Source organism: Hesperophylax consimilis, chromosome 22 (assembly GCF_061612785.1).
Source record: "Hesperophylax consimilis isolate HC1 chromosome 22, BYU_Hcon_1.0, whole genome shotgun sequence".
Classification (NCBI taxonomy): Eukaryota; Metazoa; Arthropoda; class Insecta; order Trichoptera; family Limnephilidae; genus Hesperophylax; species Hesperophylax consimilis.
Window position 1 is genome coordinate 21,728,609 of NC_142857.1, and position 13,421 is coordinate 21,742,029.

The following is a 13,421-nucleotide window of genomic DNA, read 5'->3' on the forward strand; positions in this document are numbered from 1 at the left end:
ACATACTCCAACTGGGGGCATCGTAGACCCACAGGTTCTGGACAGTTGGTATTGAATTTCTTTCCTGGATATCCCTTGGTAATTCTTCATGTTTATACAGGGTGTATCGGCACTAACCCGACAAACTTTAACCAGCTATTCCTTAGCACATTTGGAGTAAAAAATGTTATGGGCACTTTGCTGTCCGGTAGCATTTTTTTTTCAATTAAAAACAAAAAAAAATAAAATTTCCACACTACATCACTGTCATTGGTATTGCGTTTCGTGTTCAACAGCTGTTATAAGCAAGTATGTCAAAAAGCGTCTTCGCTCTTTCGCACACACTAAATAATAATAGTTAAAAATGAGACGAATGGTGCCGTGCCATTTCGTTGTGATTATAAAAGTGCGCCAATATAGATACACACGTGCATTATTCAACGGAATTCGAATAAAATATTTGCCAGATGGGTTTTCAAACTTTGACAAAGGATAAAACAGTGGTGACATGTGGTGAAAATATGAATAATAATTTTTTTATTAAAAAAAACGTTACCGGACAGCAAAGTGCACATAAGGTTTTTTATTCCAAATATGCTAAGGAATAGCTGGTTAAAGTTTGTCGGGTACGTGCCGATACACCCTGTATAGATGTGTTTGTATTTTTGGCTCTCTGCAAAGTTTTTGAATCTGTAACAACACATTCATCTTGGATAATCAAGCTAAAAATAAAATACAGTAATTTTTGTGTGTTGGAAAAACACTTTTCTTTATTAATTTTTATAAAAAAAGTTGGCCAAGTTGTTAAGGCCATTTTTCTCTTTTCCTCAAAGGCAATTTAATTTTTTTTCCATTTTGACATTTAGCAAAATACATCTCCCTCCACATTCTTCTTCTGAGGCAACACCCATCCGTCCCGACACCGGCGAAACCTTTGTTATAATATATTACAATATGCTTTATGTGTTGTTCCGTGCCGGAGACGAATGAGCGGCCTTTACATTGATCACACCTCGTGTAATTCCTCGTATAGTAAGGTGACGTGTTAGAGTGGTCACGGCACCGGGGGTGTGACGGCACACGCCCCGACACCCGATGGTCGTAATAAAGTAAATAAATAATAGAAGACTAAATTGGTAACAGGCAGCAATTGGCTCCAGCCAAATTGAGGTGTTAAGAGTCTAATACAATCTTTACTGGACAATGTTTAAACGTAAACATTCAAAGTATAATTCATCGCCTGTATATGTTTTTCCTCGCACAAATCTCTTTTAACATATTCGTTCAATGTGCTGTTTTTTTTTAACGCGTTTCAAATTTTTATCTCAGAGTATAAAAATGTACCTGGGCCTTAGAGCGCTCCAAGAGCGCCCCGGCCCGTTACCTCCCGTCGGGCCATCTATCCATAAGACTTTATTAATAACCTACCTAAATAGCAGTCCAAAATGATGGTATTTATCAACAAGTGCAAAATTTTGACGCCACGCATCAAGCGCCGATTCGCATCGGGTAAAATTATCTCAAAACGTCTACAAACAAATAATATACACTAAGCTCAACTTTTTACACACACACTTGGTTTTGCAGCAGCTAAATATTTAGTCCATGAAAACACAAAACACACGCGCAGTTTGACTACTATCTCCGATAGACCAACGTCCGGCCGGCCGCTGCTTTCGGGCCACACATTACATAGCTTATTTACTGTAGAAAACTAATATAATACAAATAATTTAATAGATTTTTGGAATGAAGCACTTCACTTTATCGACTCGCAGAATTAATATGTTTGGAAGAGATATAACACAAGAAGAAAGGAAAACTGAACTAAATTAGCTATTATAACTACCTGCATCTTGAGCAAATTCTGTAATTGGAATTAACAAAACAAAATTATCTTCTCTTTGCAGGTGAAAATTCACATTTTTTCAGGAAACAAGCAAAAATTTACAAGCTAATAATGAATCAAACCAAAAATCTATTGTAGGGCATACAAAACAATGAAATAATTGTGATATTTTATCTTAACTTAACTCTCGTGACAAACAAATTGTAGAATGGTAACACTGCCTTTATTACAAAAACAGAATTTCAAATACACACTTCAACTTCATTTTGGGATTCGCTAAGTCAGATTTAGGGAGCTTGGTTCTGCTTGCCAATTCTTATCTTGAAAATTCAGTCCCAAAATGATGATCAAGTGTGCTTTTGGGATTCTCGCCACACAGACCGCTAAAACAGTCTTTGAAGGGGATCCAATACATTTGGCTGAATGACAATTTTATCACCGCTCAACCAAATGTCTTGGATGTAAAACTTATAATTTAATCTTGGATTTTTAAAACTAGGAATATTTGTTAAGGTCTATCTATACAGTTCTACATCGTAGGCTTACCGGTTGAAAGCATTTAAGAGAGATAAACCGGGGGCAATGTGGATCGTTCTTTTTTAATTTGGAACATTGGTTGTCCACCATTTTTCATATTATATATGGACGAGCGGACATTTTGAATATCGCTCTCCATTTTGCATTAAAAAAAATATTAACTCAATGTTAAGGTTTCATAAAGTTACATTTAATTGAATGATAATAAAACATGAAACATTAACCAGTCCAACATTGTTTTCTGTGATTTTGTAACAATTTTCATATTTTGAACACAAAATATATTCATTTGTACAAAAAATGATTGAAAATAGAAAATAATATTTTAGACAGAGTTTACTTGCTACGCTGCAGGTTTTCTGCTAAAAAATCTTTTATCTTTAGAGAGATTAAGAGCTCCATTTTAACGTTCGTAATATTTGTGATTGAAAACAGAGATAGGTATTGTATTGCAAATTCATTTTGACAAATTATTGAATTTTAGTTTTTTTCCTTAATTATATCAACACGACCTTGAGATTTCAGATGTAGCGACAATGGCTAACAGAAGTTCAATCTGATAGTACTCAAAATTATTATCATTATAATACATTGTGTTATTTACAACATAAACAATCAGATCAGTATGGGGATGCCACAAACAACAAAAGAAATTCAGCAAAAACGAAATGGAAATATGTACATTGTACAGATTGTACAGATATCCATCGATTGTACATTTTACATGCATTTAGAATTTCTTAAGGCAACTCTAAATATAACAATTATTTGCAGATGTAACGGTATTTATAGTTAAAGAGTCAATATTTTTGTACATTTTCAATGAATTATTGTTTAGGAATACAACCAATATTAGCATTATTACAATTTGCATGAGGATAGGTGTTGGAATTCTTTCTTGAATCTTCTTTGCCCTCTCTTAGGTGGTACGACATGGGGGGGGGGGGGGGGGGGCTGATATATATGGAAGAATGCTCTCAAACAAGGGATGATCAATAATAAGTTATGTAAAATTTACAAAAATCATGATTTACAAAATACATGAGACAATTTGTTGCCAAGCTGGGGGCATTTTTTAAAAATAAAGTCCTGTACAATGTTTAATATTACTGTAAGGTTAAATTAATTCTGTACAAGAAACTGATACAAAACTTTGTTATATAATACTGCTAAACGTGAGCCATTTATAAACAGAAGTTAGGTTCAGCTATTGAAATCATGATAAAAGATTTAACTGCAAACGTCACCATGGCTAGGGAAAAAATCCAGCCAGAATAAGGATCACCGATGCACAGAATTTAGCGATTAAACCCACAAATTTATTTTTAATTTGCCAAAAATGGGCTGGCATTTACAAAGATTGTTTTGATTTCATAGAAAGCAACACTTTGTGTATGACATTATAAATTACATTAAATAAAACTGAAACTTTGTTTTAACAAAACTATTTATTCATTAAAAACTAATCAGGTTTCAGTTCACTTGTACCCGAACTTCATCATAATTGTTATTATTATACAGTCCTGATGAAGCTTGGGTATAAGCGAAACCTGATTGGCATTTAAATATTAATATCAGGTTTCGGTTCACTTGTACCCGAACTTCATCATAATTGTTATTATTATACAATCCTGATGAAGCTTGGGTATAAGCGAAACCTGGTTGGCATTTAAATATTAATAAATAGCTTTGTTAAAATGGAGCTATTGATTTTTATTTAATTGTAATTACATGTATTTATAAATTATTATAATGATATTTAATGTACATAATATTATTAATTTATTATTTTCTTTAAATCACTTGGTGACGATTTGAAATTATTGTAAATAAAAAATTCTTGACGCAAATGGCGTGAGGAACCAAAATCCATTTAAATATGACAGCTTACAATATTTCAGCTGACAAAACACAGGGCTAGCCTTTTCAATAAAATATCTAAACATTACAAACAAAAATTGTTTAAGTTAAAAAAAAAAATTAAAAAAACGATGTGACGACACAAACAGCGATAAAGAATAAAAATTGAAATAACAGTAGCCGCTTTACATGAATAATAAATATCTGCACAAAATAGAAAATAACCATACTAAACTAATTTATACATCTTCCGCGCACGGAATTTTGTTTAAGAAACCGAACTCGCAAACCAAAAGAGTGTAGAGATAAATTAACCTTTACAACGCTGGCTTCAATGCAATTCGTCCCATCATACGGCAGGTTAACACAACGTACGTGTTTTAGTGAAATTTATGATAGCCATCGATGGAACACATAATAAATGCGACGTAGATAAGGTTAAAAACGAAAATATTAAAAAAAAAAATTGATTTAATACAAAGTGCTCGTAGATGAATAAGCCAAAATATCAATCACTACCCTACTAAGCGGTTTAGCAACGGGTTTCAAAGACAACAGCTGTTCAATTCTCCAAAAGTCTAATCCTTCATGGTAGTGTATTTCAGATGGCAATAGAAAGAAAACAAAATGTTGATTTGTTGCATAAAACCACTAATCATATTCTTCGAATTATAATAGATGAATTTTAGCCATGTTTAAAACGAGTTACTTCCACAGCAGAACAACAGATTGAATTTGAATCTCACAGTGGAAGTTGAGTTTTACATTTTTAGAACAAGACGCAAAGAACTTAATTATTTTTATTTAGCTTTTTGATTGAAATTAAAAAAAATGTTTCTTTGAATACATTACTAGGAGAGCTCGAGACCCAATCTTTTAATGCACGTTCCCTAGAAAACTAACTCATCTTCAGACAATTCTCATATGTCACAACTACTGTCAAAATATGCAGTAAAAATCGTAGTAATGTACATTAAACAAGAGTGTCTTATGTCCGTGGGCACAAACGTAACTCGGCTAATGTTCTTTTGGCATATTCATTTATGAAAAACTGCATATTTTTTTAACATACGATAAGGGGTGTAAATATTGCTTCATTTTTATACAATAATTTCACACAGTACACAAACTTCTTGTTAGGGAAAGCATAAAATGCCAGCCAACATAAAAGACTTGGGAAAATATTTGATTGTACGGTAACGCTTCGTAATTTATTTTCATATTTTATGTAACGGCCAATGCTAATATTTACTGTAGAGTATAACATATCGCTTCTAATAAACAGAAAAGATAATAGCTAAACCGAGTAACGTTTCTAAATAATAACGACAATGACTCGACAACAAATGTATTTTTTCATTCGTTAGAATCTTTGAATATATTATATACAAAAATAGACAAAAAAAAAAATTAAAATGATATTTAGTTTGTCAAATTCAGTTTATATTGTATTTTGCGATGGGATTAGAGAATACTACTGCCCTATGCGATTCAAATATTTTTTAAAACAATCATATCGACTATTTGGATTTGTTGCTTATTTTAATAGGCTCCTGTAATAGGCAAGTCAGTTAGGCTCAGTTTAGCGAGATAGAAAAAGACGTATGTATAAATATGGCATGACATCATGTACATATCTACATTTAAAAAGAAATTATATTAATATATTTATTGTGACAGGGCCGTACACTAGATTTTCATAAAAAATGACTAATTATTCTGATAATCTTTGGGTTTAGCTATTCTATCCTCTGCTCACGGGGTAATGCCAAACTATCAGATTTTTAAATTAATCAATCTTTTGACACCACATGAAAAAGACTAACGAAAATTATAACCGCTATCATGAAAAATTATTGCTCAGTGAATTCATTCGTTATTCAATAAAGATTTAGACAATATTTATAAATAGTTTTTAAACTGAAAGTCTATGTTGGTTAACTTCACAAAACAAACACTACTATCGTTTTAAATAATATAACGGTTAGGTAGGAAATAAGAGGGAAATAGAGATTCTGCTAGAAATCTAAACTAAAACGGGCGTTGATTGACGGCATAAATTCTTTAATAAAAGCATTGCCAAATTGGATTCTACAAGGAAGAACCAATGGTACCTGACTAACACGCACTTAGAATAATCCATTCCGCTTCAGTATCTGCTTTTAGAAGTATGGACTTAACTAGTTACGTAATTAACGCAATGCACTTTCAAGGAATGAACACTCGGACTTGGAATATATAACAAACACATTCACACAAATATATACGTCTGATTTTACAACACACCGCAAATGTTACCACCAATAAAACATTGCCTGTTTACAAATAGACTAGTCAGAGAGAAAACATACAATTTTATTTTACTGTATATGATTTACTATTGTTTCTTCTAAATTACTCCATATGAAATGAACTGTTTGAAAATTCTAATTAAATGTTTCAGATTAATATCATCATGTCCTTGGAAGTTAACAATGTGTGACATTATTCAAAGAACTGGGATTACCGCATTTTAATTGTTTCTTCAAGAGAAGGTATTTGAAGTAATTCTATTTCGTAAAAGTTTTATTTATTTTTAATATTGAATTTTACTCAGGCTTTGAATTATTCGGCATTTCTTATCTCAGGAGTAAAATGACACTTTGTTTCAACTTTACAAATGTGAATCGGTTTGACAGGGAATGCAAATATGTAATTAGAGGAAAATTAAATGTTAAAATAAAATACCTATTAAATAGATTCAACATTCGATTCATTTTCTAGTTCCGACGACAACGACAGCTTCGAAAGATCGTCCAACACTCTTAACCTTCGCAAGGCTAGACTTACTAGGACTTAATAAAACTATAGGTAATACTAGGTGAAATGATAAATAAATACACTCTGTCGCCTTGCAAAAAAAACTCTTAACAAAACGATCCGTATAACAATTGATATTAGTCGGTACTAGATAGGTTCTTCGCTTAGAAATTTGACAAAGAAATATATTACCACCGTTTCAACTTCTCACGGTGGTATTTCTATATAACAAAACACCAGCTTGACATATATTATAATTTATGCAGTAAAATGAGTGTACGATCAAAAGCTAAAACCATTCTAGTACATTCCGTATCATTGCATAAAATAATTATATATATATAAATATATACCAAGCGTTCATCGTCTAACAAACATGAATGATTCAATATATGATTTCTAAAAATATCTTATTCAATATACTATAGCATAATACACCACACGCTGGTGGCGCCAAATGAACACGCTTATCGCGATTGTTCTATGCAGTCGTTTGCATAACGTGTCCGTTTGGCCGCACTCACTGCCGCACTAACCTCGCTAACGCATCTGACTATATTAAGAAGACCTCTGCAGAGATGGCGCTTGTCGCAAGTTGTAAACACTCGACACTCAATCAACAAATAAATTGTAAATACTCATCAACCGTCAATACTCGACAAATATATGGTTAATACCTAACGAATATGTTGTCAATATTTGACAAATATGTCTCCAATGCCTGACAGATATGTCCGTCAGTACCAGACTAATATGTCCGCAATTTCTGAAAAATATGTCGCAAATGCCCAACTGATGTGTCATCCGTACATGACAAAGGTATCGTCAATATCTGACGTTTACGTCTGTGATATCTAACACATGTCGTCAATACCACACGAATATATTGTCAATACCCGACAAATATGTTGTCAATGGGTAAAGTTTCCACAAATACGTATTCAAAATTGTAGTAGAAATGTGAAACAATCACGTTGAACCTCAAAGCTTGTTCAATACATGATATTTAACCGATGTTTAAATTTTCATGTGAACGAAAGCAGTACGTGGCAATCTTTTCAAGAAAAACACGTTGAGTAAGTGAGTGAATCATAAAAAAAAGTTTAAATAAATCAAGCCGCATTGTGGAATAAGGGTTTTTGTCTATGAGCCAACATAGAGCATCAAAATTTTTCAAGCTCAATCATGTCTTTATCATTTTAAATTTCAACATTAAAAATTCTATATCATTTTTTCTTTTCTTTTATCAACTTACTTATATAATGGCACTTAGTCGAAGAACTTTCAATTGCAATAATTTTAAAATTAATGAATAATTCCGATCGGCAATAAATTACAATTAACTTTGAATTTATCGGGCATTGAATACAACGCACAAGAAATTCGTAAAACAAAAAAAATATTTAACTTTCATCCGTTACCTATTGAGATGGAGTATTCATAATTGAAGTAACGTGATTGTTCCTCAGATAATTACGAATCTCCTAATTTTAGTCTCTATAAGCAACAATAAACCGGTCACCCTGATACAAAATTGCCAATATTCGTTAAGTGAAAACCATTTCACCCTGTCGGTCGTTTCCATTTGTAAAACAATTGAAAAAAAAAAAAAACTTTTGCACAAGATGAGAACAAGACTCGTCATAGAGCAATTGCACCAATTCATATAAGAAAACACTATTGCCCGATTTAACCATCAAAATGAGAAAATATTTAGAATAAGAAAAAATTATTGCACCGACAACGAATCAATTAATATTTCATCAAGACAAAATGTTCAATAGTTTATACCGATCGGAATGAGATAGAAAATCTTTGATGCTAATTATTAACGTCGATAAACTTACGGTAGAGTATTTACAACTTATCGCGCCAAAGTCGGCAGGGCCTTATTCTCAACTACCGATGTTACGTATAATTAACACGGCCGAGGGGGTTTTGGTTTGCGAGGGGCTCACGGGGGACGAGGGGGCGGGGGACCCAAGGAGGCCTAGGGGTGCTGCGCAGGGTGCTGGGGCCCAGGGGCCTGCCCGGCTCCTTGCGGCTGAATCAACACGGAGACCTGGAAGAAATTAAACAAACAAAAAAACATTAGATAACTTTTTTTTCATAACATCATTCGGAACTGATTTATGCAACAATTAGCTTCTGAGAATTGTTTTATTCATTTTCCCCTTAAACATAATCTTACGGTCATGCTGTTATGCTCGACCAAAAATTGATCAAATGCTGAAACGGGCTGAGTATCGGTGATTAACGCAAACTTTTTCCCCTAAACATAATATTATTATATGCTTGACAGCTGATCAAAATTTAATCAAACGCTAAAATGGACCGAGAATCGGTGGTCAGCGGAGGCCATTCACAAATCAAAAAGGGTTGAATATTGTCGATTTGTGACAATGTCAACTGTGACAATGTCAACTGTGACATGGGTTCTAACGACTGGGCTCAAATATTAGACATAAATTAATTTGGTATTATATAATCTTACAATATCAAAGAGCTGTATTGTGTAATTCAGATGCTACTGAGATGAGTTTGGAGATGAAATGGGGCTGAATTTGGGTGCTGTGTTCCTTGCCTCGTCAGAAAAATAAAGTGGATATGAGAAACAGTGCAATTAGGCACAAATATGTTAAAAAAAAAAAATTTAAAACAGTGGAGCTCTTCCACTGATACATTATCTACATAATATTACGGAAATATTTCTGTCATTTGTATAAAAAAAACAAACTAAAAAAAAAAACTATTTACAAGTATATGATACAAGCACATCATGTAAGCTGTATTATATTTTGAGAAAATTACGTTTTCAATTTGTAAAGCTGCAAATTTATTAAAACTGTGAATTATAGTATAGTGGAAAGCTCGAGTATTGTTGTATTTTTTTTTAATACAAGTGATATTTGATAACTAACATCCCTTTTTAAAACTAAAATAAATCAAATTGTGTGCATTTGTAATTATTTTTGGTCATAATATTTTCATCTCAATAATATCATACGTTTTAAAAAATTTGTCTTTTTCACAAAATAAGGTTAAACGCAACATACAATATAATCTACGCGTTCAAAGATGGCGTTAATTTATCTATTTTATTAAAATACACTTTTTGCAAGTTATGCTTTAAAATATCAAGAAGAATTGTTTTTTTTCGCACGTACATACGCAATATGAATAAATAGTTTAGTACAAATACAAATAGAAAATTGGATTGAATCATCGATACAATATTGTATTTATATGCTTTCTTGAAAGAATTAAGTTTTAATATGTATTTAGTAACTATTTATTTATATTCATATTGCATATGTAAGGGCGTAAACAAATAATTTGTCTTAGTATTAAAAGCATAACTTGCAGTGTATTTTAATAAAATAACATAATTAATGCCATCTGTGAACGCGTATATTATAAAGTACGTGTTCATAAATGGCGTTAATTTTATCAAAATACGCTTTTTGCAAGATTGCTTTAAGACGAATTATTTGTTTGCGCCCATACATACGATTTTGTCCGTATAAAAACTAAATTCCTTCAAGAAAGGCATACAAATACAATAATGTATCGGTGAATAAATATGTATACATTTCTTGGAAGAATTTATACAGACAAAACTATTTATTTATATTCATATTGCGTATGTACGGGTTGCAGATAAAAAAATCTGCCTTCATATTGTAAAGCGTATTTTAATAAAATAATTAAATTAATGCCATCTATGAACACGTAGATTATAACGAATGTCGCATTTAACCTTAACCGATAATGTCAAAATCTTGTGCTATCATGCAGTTTGAAATTGGTTTGTGGAGAATTGAATAAGCAATATATACCATTGGAATACTAACTATTTGGCAGTGAAAAAACATTTAAAATGTTGAAGGTTTCCTTGAAATATTGATGATAAATATTATGACCCAAGACACAAGTTTTACATTTCTTATTAGAATCGCGAAAGAAAAAAACTAATTTTAGTCAGTTTGGTATGTGTTTGGTATCTACAGTGATATTATTTGACTACCAAAACTAAACAGTTTAATTTTCAAGATGAACTCTTACGCAAGATAGATTGTTCGCCAATCGGAAAACAACATCCATGAAGTTGTGTAAATAAAATTGAAGTCTACATACCCGGGATATTGAACTGCTTAAAACAACATGCACATTATTTATAGGGAATATAATATTATTTCTTACCTAAATAATTACTTAGAAATATTTGCAGATTTTTTAAAACAAAGCGATGGTATTTATATAAGGAAACTCCCTCCAAATCTTATTATATTAATCATGCATTCATTATTTGTTACAACAAATTTTAATTATACTACAATGTCCAGGATACGTGCAAATGTAAAAGTCACTTTATTAATGTTTTAGTAATTGTTAATTATTGCAATGTTCTTGAGTTGCTGTCTTCTTTTGCTTGGCATCTTGATGCATGGCACAACCACTTTTCATTATTGATGATTATGCGTCTAAGTCACTCTTTGTCCAAAGATATAAATTAAATGAATAAAATAAAAAAAACAATAACTTTGTTTTACGCCACTATTTATTAATATTTTTTTATGCTGACCAGGTTTTACTTTGGGTTAAACAAATGCTTGGATAAGGCAATGTCAAAGCAAAGCACAGTTAGATAAATAGATATTAATAAACCCTAATGAAGCTAGTCAAACACATACCCAGTTGGAAAAATATCAATAAACCCTAATGAAGCTAGTCAAACACATACCCAGTTGGATAAATATTAATAAACCCTAATGAAGCTAGTCAAACACATACCCAGTTGGATAAATATTAATAAACCCTAATGAAGCTAGTCAAACACATACACAGTTGGATAAATATTAATAAACCCTAATGAAACCAGTCAAGCACATACCCAGTTGGATAAATATTAATAAACCCTAATGAAGATAGTCAAACACATAAAATTATGAATATAATATACATAGTTGTGTAAAACAAAGTAACTGTGATTTATTACAAAAATTTCTGAAGCTTCATCTCATCTCACTATTCCAAGAAAAAAAATCCTTTTTTATTTAAGTATAATTTTCAATGTTATTGAATAATCAAACTCAAAATAAAAACAATAATAAATAATAATACAAATAATTAAAACAGAAATCAAAATGTGAAATTTACTAAATTACAACATGCACTTTACGTATATCCCTTACGCGTTTTGTAAAATAAAAAAGGTGAAGATAAATTCACCCGTAACAAAGATGAATATTTTTAAGCACTAGATATTTACAGGGCTTTAGCGATAGCTTTTATGTGAGAATTAAAAAATTGTATACTAAATATGCAAAAGCCATTGTTAGAAAATAAAATGAACTGGAAAGTCTGCTGTTTTTGTGAAAAATGTTAATGTTTATTAATAATAATAATAATAATGTTTATTGTCTTTTTTGTTATTTTTTTTTGGGGTGTTATGCCGTGTTGCGCTAACTCCTTCCTTAGCCAACCCCAAAAACAAATAACAAAAATACTTTTGGCCGTGAAAATCTTAAATCATATGTTTATTGTCGACTGAAAGAAAAATAATAATAGGTGTGACAAAGCAAAAGTTTTCTCAAACTGAAAATCACAAAAATGAAATTTTTCCAAATCAATCATTACAAAATTCACAAGAATAAAATAAATCTAATTTAATAATAAAATCAGCATGCTTCATAAGATACAAAACAAAGGGAAAAAAATCCAAAAGTAAGTAGTAAGTATTAAATAGTAAATAGTAATCAGTCATCGATTAATCGACGAATGGGCAAGCGGTGGATGCGGTGAGTAAGTAATCAACCAACGTGCCTTATTAGTCGGAATATTGGTGGACTTTGACAAGGCGCGATTGGTGCGCCATGTTTGGTAGGCGGATCGTGTTCGCTGACCACTGAGGGAATTAAAGAATAGTCACATTCACCACACATCATTGTATTAACAGTTTCACAATACATACATGTTTATTATTCACTTCTTGTCGGTTTAGTAGCATTGATGACATTATTATATTATCACACTTTATTACAGATGGAAAATACATGTTTTCTTTCAATTTCTATTGCAAAGCCTAAATCACCCATTAATCCTTCTGGCTTTTAAATATTCCCAATGACGGTGAAATTCCTCAGGGAATTTCCAAATGCTTTCGAGGTGTTTTAAATGTGCTATACATTTCTTATTTTTGCCAAAGTCGTAAAAACAAATGTATTAGAAATAAACATTGATATTTCTAAATAATAACATTTTAAAATCAAACCAGAAAATGTTAACAAAAAACTTACTGAAACATTTAGACTCAAAACCTATAATTTAATTTTGAAAGAATTCAATATTTAGAAAACACATTCCTTTTGTGTGGGGAATTACTAAGAAAACTGTC

At 31.5% G+C, this 13,421-nt stretch overlaps 1 protein-coding gene across 1 annotated transcript in view; it reads right to left on the reverse strand.

The window, feature by feature from the left end:
• Positions 1-764: 764 nt before the first annotated feature.
• The window catches only part of LOC149413233 (uncharacterized), a 48,082-nt gene continuing 35,425 nt past the window's right edge, over positions 765-13,421 (reverse strand). The window contains exon 16 of the mRNA XM_089645444.1: positions 765-9,086. Coding sequence (XP_089501570.1) covers positions 9,015-9,086 — 72 coding nt within the window. The 3' untranslated portion in view covers positions 765-9,014. The remainder of the gene's footprint in view (positions 9,087-13,421) is intronic.